The sequence below is a fragment of the Saccostrea echinata genome, unplaced genomic scaffold, assembly GCF_033153115.1.
Source record: "Saccostrea echinata isolate AGI-Se365-2 ecotype Australia unplaced genomic scaffold, CSIRO_AGI_Sech_v1 ptg000025l, whole genome shotgun sequence".
NCBI classification, from domain to species: Eukaryota; Metazoa; Mollusca; class Bivalvia; order Ostreida; family Ostreidae; genus Saccostrea; species Saccostrea echinata.
Genome location: NW_026889774.1, coordinates 10,607,861 through 10,621,919, shown reverse-complemented (window position 1 = coordinate 10,621,919; position 14,059 = coordinate 10,607,861). Strand labels below are relative to the sequence as shown.

The 14,059-nt window shown below is 33.7% G+C and overlaps 2 protein-coding genes across 2 annotated transcripts; both read right to left on the bottom strand.

The window, feature by feature from the left end:
* Positions 1-1,431: 1,431 nt before the first annotated feature.
* On the bottom strand, positions 1,432-3,811 carry LOC133192884 (uncharacterized). Its single transcript, XM_061328889.1, has 2 exons — positions 2,917-3,811; positions 1,432-1,850 (listed from the first exon to the last, which is right to left on the bottom strand). Exons 1-2 carry the CDS (start codon positions 3,809-3,811, stop codon positions 1,432-1,434), a joined length of 1,314 nt encoding a protein of 437 aa, XP_061184873.1.
* Positions 3,812-10,830: 7,019 nt separating this feature from the next.
* Positions 10,831-13,187, bottom strand: LOC133192883 (multimerin-2-like). Its single transcript, XM_061328888.1, has 2 exons — positions 12,938-13,187; positions 10,831-11,246 (listed from the first exon to the last, which is right to left on the bottom strand). Exons 1-2 carry the CDS (start codon positions 13,185-13,187, stop codon positions 10,831-10,833), a joined length of 666 nt encoding a protein of 221 aa, XP_061184872.1.
* Positions 13,188-14,059: the final 872 nt, after the last annotated feature.

Genomic DNA, 14,059 nt, shown 5'->3' with positions numbered 1-14,059 from the left:
ATTTTACCCCGGATATCTCGAATCCTCGGATATCTTGAATTTTTCCTCTCGATACGATGGAGTTCAAGGTAATATGGTTTGACTGTATCTTATTATTTGTATGGCATATACATTCATTTGTCTCAATAACATTCTAGATGACTCCAGATTGTTTGCAATGGGTGTAATTTCTGAACTTCTAGATTTCACACTAATGACACAGAGTTAAATAAACTCCTACTCCATCAACATCATTTTAAAGATTTTGTCTTGTCTGAAAGTTGCTAAATATACGTCAGAAGATATGAAAAATGTAATTTAAAGTGAATGTATAAATGCATCGTAAGACTAATTGATGAATGGAATGTGAAGATAATGAACAGAGGAAATGTTGATTTAAACAGTGCAAGTTATTAGCAGAACCAACACAGACCTATGAAAACAGAGGTGGGTTCAGGTGCGATGGAGCATTCCTTGTCAAACCCTGTGTGATCCGTATTATGATTGGGTAACAATAATAATTCTTTAAAGCGACAATACGACTGCAAAACGTGTATCTTCTATACACATATTAAAGAATAAGCAATCAAATCTTTATATCCATATTGGCATTTTTTATTTCCTTCAATATGCATGTTTACATTTATTAATTCTACAAATCAAGGGGGGGGGGAGTTCAGACCCCACCCCCCCACCCCCGAACTGCGCATGCTCTTCTTTTTCCCCTAAGCGGGGGACACAAATTCTCTGAATTAGCTTGTTAATACTAAATTTCACTACGGAGTACCCCGTCTACCTGATCAATAAGTATATCATTAAGAAATTATAATCATTTAATGTCTTCTATCTTTTGTAATAGTATGACAACTAATGGCATGAAAGAAGAGTTTTTCCCTTTCTTATGAACTCATGCTACTTTATATTGAACAAATGTAATGATGTTGATGTTAATTTCTATTATTTTTTGTTACCTGGTATTTATTTTTATTATTTCCATCCATCTTGAAAAGTTATTGGTTTTTTTTTTTTAATAAAAATCTGTATTAATTTATACTTGTTGATTTCAGAACAATTTTCGCAAAACTACTGTGGACAATGGAACCACAGATCTAATTAAGGTTAACTATGAAAGTGTATGCATCAGTGATCAAAACCTATATCAAAACCTATGTCCAAGTAATGTATCATGGCTTGAAAAGAAAAGGACAGGCATACATACCCTTAACTAATGTCAGATTGAGTTGTAATCATTATAGTATATAAAATATAAATATTCAATATCATGCTAATATCAGAGGTATAAGTATGATATGTTGCCACTTGGGTGTTATTCAAAGATCATTATTGTTTATTTGAGTTTGAAGTTTTTTTCTATTTCTTGAGTAAGTTTGAAGAAGGTATTCAAATACTGCAGTACATAAAACAGTGAAAACCATCAATAGCAAGGTAGTATTAATCTGATCCATTGATCATGATGACGGAAAAGGTTGTCTCTAGGTTACTTGAGTAGAGTTGATTACCAGCATTCACTTGTATCCAGACCCTGTCCTCAACCTGTAATTGGTGAACAACAAGGTTGGAGGCTGATTGGTAGACATACAAAGTAGATGATCCAACATAAGCCATGACTCCTGCGTTAACATAACCGTTAATTATTATTCTTGTCCAGAAAGATTCATGATTATCTGCGACATTAGTACAGAATATAAGGTAGAGTCCGGTCTTTGGGGCAGTAAACACTCCTGTTGAAGGATTGTATCCTCCTCCTACCTGGTATATGACTGTTGGGAATTTATCTGTTTGTCCAGAAGAAAATACCTGCTTATCACTAGATCCAATACCGACTGTAAAAGCTACGTTGGATTGAACACCTAAAGATACACCAGACTGTAGAATTCAGACAGTTCTATTCATGATTTGGTACATTGAAATTCCATAACAGAGAAAGCTGCGTATATTTAATGCAAATAGTTACCTGTAGAGTTTCCTGGAGGATGTTGCAAATTTAAATACCATTCATTAATGGCTTTGCATTTATTGTGCATTGATTTATATTAAGTTTTATTTTTGTTGTCATGCAAAAGTGTAAAAATTTATCTTTAATGCACAAACATGTAAATGTACACGCATTAATTATTTTATAGTTACATGTATTAATGTGTGAAAGGATTTAGTAGTTTAGAGCTATCATTTTATGCATTATAAAATAGCCTGTCCACATGCAGGGCTTAATTGTCCCGTTTTGGTGCAGGGTCTAGAGCTTTTCAATTGGGAATTTTCAATAAAAAAAGTGGCAAAATATGGCAATACTTGACTTATATTATCTTTGATGTTGAGATAGATTGTAGGCTTATTCCCTATTTAAATCAAAATGTTCAAATTGCTTGATTAAAAACATGTATACCTTATAAGGTTCCACAATAACGTCCATGAAAACAGGCTATGTGAAAATGCAATGGTTTAACATTTCAAAATCTTAGAAAACCATTAAGTGTATCTTCAGAAAAGAATTAGAACATGAATACAACCCCCTCCCTCAATCCAAAGTTAAAACATGTTAGAGATAGTTTAATAATTTAACAGTACTACCACTACTTAGAATATACAAAAAGTTTTGTATATTTTGAATAAGGAGTTGTACTCTACTCTAAATATTAAAAAAAAACCAGCATGAAGCAGTGTCTTTTTCAAAAGAAATTCCTAGGATATGTGAATAATGACACAATTTATGACATCATAATAAATATGTTGACTAGCAAGAAAATTATGTAATTTTCTAATAGATATCAAGTCATCAATGGTCCAAGTGATATGTAAAGCCGTGTCATCTAAAATTGAAGTATTTCTTTTTCAGAATCGCGGTGAAACTTGCTCTATATTATAACTATTTGTTCATTTTGAATGGAACAGAAAGAAAAAAATGGGGAAAATACATACGATTCTTGAGATGGATAATTGTATTATTCAGTTTTGCAATGTCATTTTGCTGTGAATTTGTCAGTGTTTGGATCTCTCTCTTTATCTGTTTCTGCTGCACATCCAAACTAGAAAGAGAAGACAATAATGCTGCTGTGTTGTTGTGTACCTCTAGAAGAGAAAGTAACAAGTGTTGTATTGTCATATTCTGTTGCTCTTCATTTATCTTCTGTTGTTGCGTGAACTTAAAAAGTGTGTGGTTCAGTGAAGTCATATTGTTGTGTACATCCAACAGACAAAGTGATAAGTGTTGTATTGTCATATTCTGTTGCTCTTCGTGTGTCTTCTGTTGCTGCTTGTACTTTGAAAGTTTGTGGTCAAGGATTGTCATGTTGCTGTGTACATCCAACAGAGAAAGTGATAAATATCGGTCTCGGAGTTCAAAGTCCTTGATTGTGGTAGACATATTCTTCATCATTTTCTCTTCGCTGTCTCTGACCGTCTGCTCTATTTCAAAGGTTAAGAAGTTCTCCAGCCTTTTTAGGTCTTCTGATATTGTCAAATTCTGTTGTGGTGAAGTTGATGAAGAATTCAAGTTGTCTAGCCTTTCTTTCAAGATTTTGTTTTCACTTTCTAACAATGATATCTTCATTTGGGCTGTCTGATTCCACTGCTTCAGCATCTGAATCTCTCCCTCTATTAAGTTTTGTTTTTGTTCAAATTTCTGAGCTTGTTGTTTCTGATCCATCATTATTGAAACTAAAACTGTCTCCAGATGAAGAAGTTGTTTGTATACAGCAGGATCAGAATGTCCATTAGATGCTGAGGTAGCATTGTATTGTCCATGGAACAACAAACTCTCTGCTTTTATAAATGTGCATAGAAATACCATGAAGGTACTTGTAACCCAGTGCATTTTGGTGAACTGTGATAAAGCTCGGCTCAAGTTTAGTTCGGTGGTGTGGCTTTATCAAAATTTGAATTATCATCATCTGATAAAACAAAATCATATGTAATCTTTGATCCTGTAATATTTGGCCTGTATTAAAATCTCTGGTTATCATTCATGTATTGCATTAGCCATTTATTTATTTTGAAAACAATGAACTAATTCAGTATTTTTTCCTAGTAAGACAATAATATCCCTATTTGATTTGAATTACAGGGTACAAACATGAATTATTTCTTGTGAATTGCAATTTGTTTCATATTTATAATTGAAATAATATTGATTATCACATGTACATGTATTTACAAGTGTTTTATGGCATCCACTGTATCATTAAACATATCATTTCACTTTGGAGTACTGTAATAATACATCAAATGCCATAAATTTTCTGAATAAATTTTTTATGAAGCTTATATGAATGACATGATTATTGCTTTAATAAAGCTGAATATCAAACAGAAGGCCAAATAACTGAAAAATTATGATTATTCTGACGGGGTTTTTTTGGTTGATGTAGAAATCTCCCAATGCTTCCCCATTGAGTCTTGGCTTTTGGAATGGGGATATAGACCTGTGCTACAAAGATGGAGGCATTCCTTACAACATATTTCCTTTTGTAGTCTTACAATTTGCTGAGAATGAGCATCAGTCATTTAAAATCATTATAGCTCCACAGGTATAATTTCTGATTTTCCTACCAAAAATGAAAAAAAAAACCCAATCATTTTAAAGGCCATCTGTAAATATATGCGTACAGAAGTTTTAGACACATTTTATAGACTGAATATAAAGGGATGATACATGTATAATATTAAAGTAGCAATATCCGAGCTTTTTTTCCTTCTTTCTTTTTATGCATCCATTTATATTCTTTTTTCCAGCAATGCATTAAGTCTTTTGGGTAAAAAGCGATGACCACAACCCAGATGAAATATGATTTAAACTTGGAATTCCAAACTCAACAACAGGTGAGTACCAAAGGAAAACACATACAAAGAGGGGGATGATGTCTTTTCCTTACATGACAGAGAGGAAAATTCCTAAATTCAATCCTGTAACTTGAGGTTGTTATTTGATTTATCCATTTCATGGCTTAGTACAGTTCTTAGTACAGTTCTTAGTACAGTATTTTATTTCCTTTTCACTTGTCAATGATGTCGCCCGCGTGGCGCAGTGGTTAGAGTCTGCTCTAGAGTTGCAGAGGAAGGAGCTGATCCTTACGTCGCGGGTTCGAATCCACTGCGGGACGTGGAGACCAGTCTTTCGGATGAAACGGTATAAACCGAGGTCCCGTGTCGCATTAGGTGTTGGCACGAAAAAGATCCCTCATTGCTCATTGGCCCTGAGTGCCGAGTGTAGGTATAAATTTGCAGCCCTCCACCGGCTAGTGGTGGCGTTTCATATGAATGAAATATTCATGAAAGGGACGTTAAACAACAAACAAATACTTGTCAATAGTCAATGAGCAAATGTGACATCATAATAATAAATGTTTGATATAAAGTACTGGTAGATTGATTTTTTTTAACCATATGGTGCCTGGGTAGGGGATGAAGCCACACAGGGCTCCACAGTTTTACAAAGGAAATATATAGGAAAAATTGTACAAAGTTACTGCATGTACCGGTATTGTTTTTTCGACTATTCTAAGCCAAAGGCTCAAAGAGCTAATGCTATGGCCATTTGTGCGGTGTGCAGTGTGCATAATCTTTTTAGAATATGGGCGATAACTCAAGAACCCCTTGGCCAATTCTGTTGAATTTGTCACAGATTATCCTTGGCCCAAGGACTTTTGTTTATTCTTAAACTAGGGATGTGACCTTTAAACGGGGGGTGGGGGGGGTTAATTAGAAATATAAAAACAAAAGTACTCGTTACTTAAAAATCTTCTTCTAAAGAACCACTGGTTAGATTATCACAAAACTCAAACACAAAAATTAGGATATGTTGTAGATTTAAAATTGTTCAAGGCATTACCCTGGGGCAAGGGCGTGGTCTCATGGTCACTTCAAAGTTGGCCAAAAATTATGTTTTTTCAAACGTCGATATTTTGCTTACAATAAGGACTAGGATTATCAAATCTTGTAGGTTGATGCATCTTAGGATCTCATATCATGTTGACTCAAAAGTAGGTCCTTGGGTGTGTCAATTGAAAAGTAGGTCTCAGAGACTTACTTTTGGAATTTCAGGGCAATTTCTGAATACCTTATAAGCAGAATTTTTAGCGAGGATTCAATTTTGGCATTATTAGCGAGTGTTCTGAGAACTCTAAAATTGAATATCGCTAACAATTTATTCCGTATTAGTTGTGATAGCTCTCTTTCTTGGCAATATAAAATCGCAAAAATTACTTCTCGCAAAAAATATATATTGATTTTTTGGGATAAATCGCTAAATTTGCCTCTTGCTAAAATTTCAACATACGGTATTTCAACTTATAAGAGACTAAGAATCATCAAATTTTGTCAGTTAGTGCGTCTTAGGTCCTCGAAGTATGTCAACTAAAAATATAGGTCATTGTGACCTGTTTTTCGAATTTCATGACTATATCTGAATATTTTAATAAAATAAGGGACTTCAAATCATCAAACTTTGTCAGTTGATGCATCTTTGGTTCTCAGAGTGTTTTAACCAAAATGTAGGTCATGATGACCTACTTTTGGAATTTCAAGACTTTATCTAAATGTGTAGGATACTCAGAAGCTTCCAATAGAAGCGATAGGTTGTACAATGTATCAGAAGAGGGAATCGTGGCCCTTGGGCCTCTTGTTTCATCTTGGTTTTTGGCAAATAATAAAAAATTTCTCTCATTACACAGGCACAGCCATTTGAGCAGTGATAGTGGAGGGTTTTTATGTGGTCTTTGATCGACAGAGCAACAGAATTGGGTTTTCAGACACAACCTATCCTGCAGTGGCCCAGATGTCTGGTTTTGGTGTAATTTTTGTACTGCAAAATTTTACCCTACTGACATAAGTTAAATAAACTGCTACTCCATCAAAAGCATTTTTACGTCTCTGAGTTGCCTAAATGTTGCTTTCTTGATGTAGTTCAGAGTATATGAAATGTGGAATTTATGGTGAGTGTATAAATGCAGCAGTAGTCTTATTGATGAATGAAATGTGAGGGTAACAAACAGTGATCACTCTCAAAAGTCCATTTAAACAATCAGGTGCAATGGAGTAGTAAGCATCCCCTCTCGACCGGTCACACTCTCTGTACGTATGCTCTGTTTGGGGAAACATGATTGGGTAAACAGAAAAAATCTTTAGACAATATACATACTGAAAGGAAAAAGGAACGCAATGTAGCACTTTATGCGAAATATTTTTGACTGTGTGGCCGAAAATCATGAAAACTGGTCAGATATGTATCTTGGTTATTGTGCACTTAAATCAGTTTTCAAAATTACTCAGCCGTGAAATGTATGACGTCACATAGGGAAAGTGGTGAAAAGCCAAAAACAGGTGCGTTTTGATGACAACAGGTTTGATAACATTTTGTAGTGCCACTTGATTCACTGGAGGTATACACATTGTTTTCCATATTTAGAGTCAATATGAATGTCTTGCAATCATGGTATGGATAACGGAAGTTTCATTGGGTCTAGTAATTGAATTACCTAACTGAAGAAAAGGGCAACAGCATGTTGCTGTGTAGTTTTTTTTAATAATCTTTTGCACCATAGAACATTTTATCCGTTGTCAGAGAAGAACTGGAATGGTTCCCAACCAACCGTAACGGTGACGACGCGTAACAACGCCACATTCAGATGGGACTTTTCATCCTACCAGCTGTGTAATCGCCACGGCAGTACCACCTAAACCGATATTGATACAGTAGACAATCAGTATCATTACATTCACCTTAAAACTGACAGAAAAGATTGCTCTGTTTTGGTCCGTGAACTTGTCAAATTACGTCGGTGTTATTCTCACTCGCGTACTTGTTCGTAGTATGCCTAATTTTTCGGCATGTACGCCCCTGGAGTTTTTCTATACTTTCTCGCAAACATTCACAATAACCAAATCAACTGGCCTCCGTAAATTTTATCTTTTTCTCCAATAGAAAACCTGTGGGTATAACTGGACGGCAGGGTTTGAAGGCGTCGGAATGCCCAAGCTACTCTCGGCCAACTAAGGGCTGCCCTGTTGGGAGGGTTGAATAATACACCTATGAGAAAGATAAATGCACTGATGAACTCCAAGGAGTGGAGAATCAAGGCTGTGACAGATGCGCGAGGGAGATAATGACAATTTTTATTTTCACTTTTGGGGGCTACCATCATGTGAATTTCAATAACTAATGAATTATGAGACAATTTCAAATGTGACTTTAGTAACATGTTAAGTAAAGATGAGTTTAAATGTTAGATAATACTGAAGAATAATTTCAGAAAAATAGCATTAATTCACTTCAAAAGTTTACCCTTCGTTTCTTTTTTCCTTTCAGTATAGTTTTTCATTTCCACTGAAATTTTACCATCATTAAAAGTAGAAATAAAGTACTATATTTTAATAAAAATAATCAAATTTGTTAGAGATTTACTGTAAATGCATTTCATTTTTTTTTTCGAAGAGTCTTTTGTCAGTTAAGGTAAACAAAATTTTTTTTTTTGAAAATGCATCTTACGATACACAGTCAGACATGTTATTTCCATTAATAAATGAGATCTTCAAAGTACTGAATACTCAATAATAATATGGAATTTTATATCTATTGTGAATCTTTGAGATATTTCGATCCAAAGTTAAAGTAATATTTATTCTATTATGTATACTAGTATTTATGCGATTTGTAAATATAAAAAAACAACTATACATTAATTACTACAACACAGCAAAATGTACAAATAAAGAAACCAATGGTCGAAAGATAATCAAATGACAGACCTCCTTTTTCTTCTTCAGATTCTCCCTTTCTTATAGTATTAAAGAAAAAACATACAACACTAACACATTCTGAATAATTTCTTGATAAAAATGAATTTTACCCTTAAAATATTTTTTAAGGTTTATGTAATTTAAACAGCGCTAAGTTTGTAAAAGTAAACTCGAGATTTCGAACTGTTGTGAATACTAGTATCTGTTATTAGTGTTTCCAGAGACGTCGCTAGGTCCCTAGAAAGGGATGGGTGTAGGGAGGGTGTGGAAGGTGTACCCATGCTCTTAGCCAACCACATTTTAAAAAAAAAAGCTTGCTGATGCATTCATGGAGTCAATTTAACCATATTTTACAATAAAATGTTGCAGCATTACTTTAAACAATAGAATGACATTAATTTGTTCCAAATAAGATATTTTTGAACATTTTTAGAAAGGGGGATGGCTGCAACCGCACCCAACACACCCCACCTATCTGGTTCCGACGATCATGTTCTCTGTGATTAAAAAAATTATATTATAATGCAAAACTATGCATTTTTACGTGATATCAGAGATATTTATACCTTATACATGTACATGTATATGGTATATTTGTCCCTGATTATCTCTCGTCGTGGTAACAAGATACATTACTTAAAATTGAGGGGGGGGGGGGTTAGGATTATGCGGCCTTGTGATCGTACATCCTGTCTCTGTGTACTTTTTGTCATCAGGAAAAAAATTGTACAAAATTGAGAGTTGACATTTCTTTCTTTTTTAAAAAAGCAAGTTATTTTTCAGGGTAATGAAATTCTTAACTGCAACTTAAATTTCTAGCTCATCTGAGCCCAGTCAAAATATAGTTTCAGTTTTTTTTTTCTACATTTGACCGTCTGTTAATTTATGCAGTAATGTTTTCTTATTGTAATTGTATTGTAATGAAAACCATCAGACAGTTCTATCAAACATGAGGCTCTTTCGTCGTATTTCATTTTCAGCCTGATGTTCCATTAAACACTTTTTGGACTCTCTAATAGACAAAACTGGTATTTCAAACATTTTTGCAATTCATCTTTGTGGAGTTAAGTTTGAACAAAAAAATTACCAAGAATTAGAATTGGGAGGCACCATTGTAAGTTAAAAGCAGGACATTTAATTCTTCAAAAGAAAGAATCAAACATTACAAATACAAATGTAATCGGGTTCAATCAGTATAGTAATGCATCCTTCTCTTTTGGTTATGTCAGCACTACATGGGTATATAATGAATTTATGCAGACATTTTTAGGAGTATCATCCACACTTCACAGTGGTCATGTATACTATACAAACACACACAAACAATGATACTACGAGATGGCCATGGTGGATGTGGAAGTAATGGTGGCAGCATCAATCTAGATGGTAAGGAGACAAATTCTCTTATATACTTAAAATATGTATGTGCTATCATTTTCTATGTTTAGAACATGTGTGTTCCTTGTTTTTCTTTTAGTAAGAGTCATGGATCTTTTAATGCACATACATGTATTCAAGACTGCATTGTAAAGCATTAAGTATAAAAGCCACCACCACCACCACCACCCTCCATCGAATCTCTCTCTTCCCCCCCCCCCCCTAAATCTTTTCAAGTTTACCAGCTAGCAGATCCAATGCAATTTCATAATGATATTGGATAAATATAGGATAAAGTTTTTTACAGTATATTTCAATTTCATTTTTTTTTAAATATTGATTTTTGAAGAATCCATGCTAAAACGTTTTTGATTGATTTCAGTACAATTTTCCCAAAATCATTGTGGACAGTGAAACCACAGATCTAAGATTACCTTTGATGGTGTACTCATCAGTGATTAACCCCATCAGAACTAAGTCCAGATGTATTTAAATATCTTTAAAAGCAAAGTTGAAAAGTAAACAAATAACCTTAATTCAAGTCAATTAATCAGGTAATATATGAAGCAACACGTTTTATGCTTTTGAGTGAATGCTCATTCATAGTTTTTGAATTTTTTAAACTAGTGATTTGAGTTAGATTTTTTTCTATCCATGGAGTAAGTGTCAAGAAAATGTAGAATACTTATTGCACTGAAAATAATCATGTTAACAGTGGTAGTTTTAGTCTGATCCATTGATCATGATGACAGAAAAGGTTGTATCTGGAAAAGATGAGTACAGATGAATACCACTAGAAATTTCTGTCCAGACCCTGTCCCCCACTTGTAACTGGTGGACAACAAGGTTAGAGGCAGACTGAAAGGTATTAGCAAATCCACTAACGTAAGCCACGACTCCTGCCTTAACCGAACCATCAATCATTATTTTTGTCCAGAAGGATTCATCATAATATGCCACATTAATACAGAATATGAGGTAGAGTCCAGTCTTTGGGGCAGTAAACACTCCTGTTTTGGGGTTATGTCCTCCTCCTACCTGGTATATGACTGTTGGGAATTTAACAGTGCCTCTATATGTATGTTGCCCGTTTGTCTCTCCTAAGATTCCAGCTGTAAATGCTACATTGGATTGAACACCTAAAAATATACACCAGACTATAGAATGCAGTTCTATTTGTCATGATTTAGAAAATTAAAATTTCATAACAAGGGGTTGCTGTATACGTGTGTATAATTAATGCAATTACTTACTACAAGCATGATATTGTATTATTTTTTTATCTGATAAGTCATGTTAGGTCTAATAGGAATTTAATATTACCTGGCATTATCATATATGATCCACATTTCCTAGCGGATGTAGCAAAAATTTAAATATTTTTCGATGAATTGAATGTAAGGTTTGTATTTTTTGTTAAATGATTTATGTCTTTTTCTCTTGTCATACAACAGTTTATAAATTTATTTTTAATGCACTAACATGTACAATAACATGTGTACACAAGTTTGATTATTTAGTAGTTACATTACTGTATTAAAAACCATGAAATATGTGAAACAATAGAGTTTTAGACCTATCATTTTGTGCATTTATTGACACTGTCCAATTAATTTACTCTCTCCCTTATGTCCCATTTCAAAAAAATGTCATAATTAAAAGCAGAGACTTAGTGCTTTCATTTCCAAAACATAAATTCTTTACGAGAGTTCACATATTTGAAAACAGGGTATGGAAAATTGAAATCTTTTAACATTTTACAGTCTCGGAAAACAAATGTGAGTACCTTCAGAAAAAAAATTATAAATATGAAATATCCTGTCTCACGAGTGAAATTCCATTTCCAAATACAAAACATTGAATTTTCTGTTTATTTCATTTTCTGTGATTTCCCTTTGTCTCTGTCTTTCTTTAACACATTGCCATAGTCTGCGACGTCATAGTTGAGCGGTTGAGACGTCATAGCTTAGCAATTGTGAGATTAAAAACATTTTGGAATGGATTTTAGCAACATTTTGTGGAAGAAATTGGCAGTTTTAGTCTTTATCAAGACGGTTCAGGTACTATCTCTATCTCATGTCAGTCCAGAAATAATTTTTTACTTACTTTGATATCATTTCACACTGTGACAGAATATCACTTTGGTATCATTTCACACTATGACAGAATATCATTTTTATTTAATAGATAGATCACAGTATTTCACCATTGAAAATGTAATAAAACATATCATTTATATCATGGTAGTGTAAGAAACACAGCTTCCTACTAGCTTGGGGTAGTGGGTTAACCCTTTAGCTCAATCGGCAGAGCACTGGACTGGCATACCCGGGTTCAATTTCAAGAGGAGGCACTTAGATTTCGCAATATAGTGTATTTTATTAACATTTCTTTAATTATATACTAAAAGTCCTGTATTATTTGGATAGGGTGTTATGCTCCATTTAAAATATTGGGGAAAAACAGTTTAAAACATTGGCTATTTTTAAAGACTTTTTAAGATATGTGAAAAATGTGATTTATGACATCACAATACCAGTGCATTTACGTTATATCAACTAGCAAGAAAATTATGTCATTTATGTTAAGTTACCCAAGGTCCTTGCTATATGTAAAGCCTTGTCATCTAAAATTGAAGTATTTATTTTTCAGAGTTTCAGAGGGCCAAATAAGCCCCTTAGTGAACAAGCTCTTTTATATATTTTGGTCTTCTTCAACAGAACAGAAAGAAAAAAATTAAGAGTATACATACGATTCTTAAGATAGATAATTGTATGATTCAGTTTGGTAATGTCATTTTGCTGTGAATTTGTCAGTGTTTAGATCTCACTCTTCATCTGTTTCTGCTGCGCAGTCAAATTGGAAAGAGATGATGAAAGCCATGCTGTGTTATTGTGTACATCGAGTAGAGAAAGTGATAAATGTTGAATTGTCATATTCTGTTTCTCTTCATGTATCTTCTGCTGTTGATTAAGGTTGGAAAGTGTGATGTTAAGCGAGGTCATGTTGCTGTGTACGTCCAGAAGAGAAAGTGATAAATATCGGTCACTGGACTCCAAGTCCCTGATTGTGGCAGACATGTTCTTTATTATTTTTCTTCACTGTCTCTAATAGTCTGCTCTATTTCAATGGTAAGGATGTTCTCCAGCCTTTTTAGGTCTTCTGGTGTTGTCAAGTTTTGTTGTAAAAGCATGGAAGTAGAGTTCAAAATCTTAATCAGATCTTTCAAAATTAAATTCTCTTGAAGCAAAAATGTTGATGTTGAATTCAGATTATTCAGTTTTTCATCCTGTGATATAGTGGATGAAGAATTCAAGTTGTCTAGTCTTTCTTTCAAGGTTTTGTTTTCACTTTCTAAAACTGATATCTTCATTTTGGCTGTCTGATTCTCTTCCTCTTATAACTTTTGCCGTCGTTCAAATTGCTGATTTTTTTAGAGCTTGATGTTTTTGATCCCCCAATATCAAATTTATCACTTTTTCCAGATGAAGAAGTTGTTTGTATACATCAGAATCAGAACGTCCATTAGATGCTGAGGTAGCATTGGTTTTTCCAGGGAACAAGAAACTCTTTGCTTTTAAAAATGTGCACAGAAGTACCATATAGGTGATTGTAATCCAGTACATCTAGGTGAATTGTGATAAAGCGTAATAATTCAAAGCTCAGTCAGATGGTGTGGCTTTATCAAAAATCATATTATTATCATCTGATAAAAACTAAGTTATGTGCACATTGCACGTGACTTATATATTGACCTATAATAAATGTCTGGTAATCTTTCATGTATTGCATTTTAAGCAACATGATTTATTATGAAAACAGTCAACTAACTTTTCAAATATTTTTTTCTAGTAGTTCAATTTAAAAAATAAGATATTTTTTTTCTATTTGATACAAATTACAGGACAAAAACATAAATTCTTCCTTGCGAATATTGCAATGTTATATATAT

Excerpts from the sequence above, each read along its gene's own strand:
- LOC133192884 (XM_061328889.1), bottom strand. The coding sequence starts at position 3,811 with ATGCACTGGGTTACAAGTACCTTCATGGTATTTCTATGCACATTTATA. Across the intron at positions 1,851-2,916 it reads AATTATCCATCTCAAGAATC|GTGTTCAATCCAACGTAGCT; the intron begins GTATGTATTTTC and ends GTGTATCTTTAG.
- LOC133192883 (XM_061328888.1), bottom strand. The coding sequence starts at position 13,187 with ATGTCTGCCACAATCAGGGACTTGGAGTCCAGTGACCGATATTTATCA. Across the intron at positions 11,247-12,937 it reads GCAGCAGAAACAGATGAAGA|GTGTTCAATCCAATGTAGCA; the intron begins GTGAGATCTAAA and ends GTATATTTTTAG.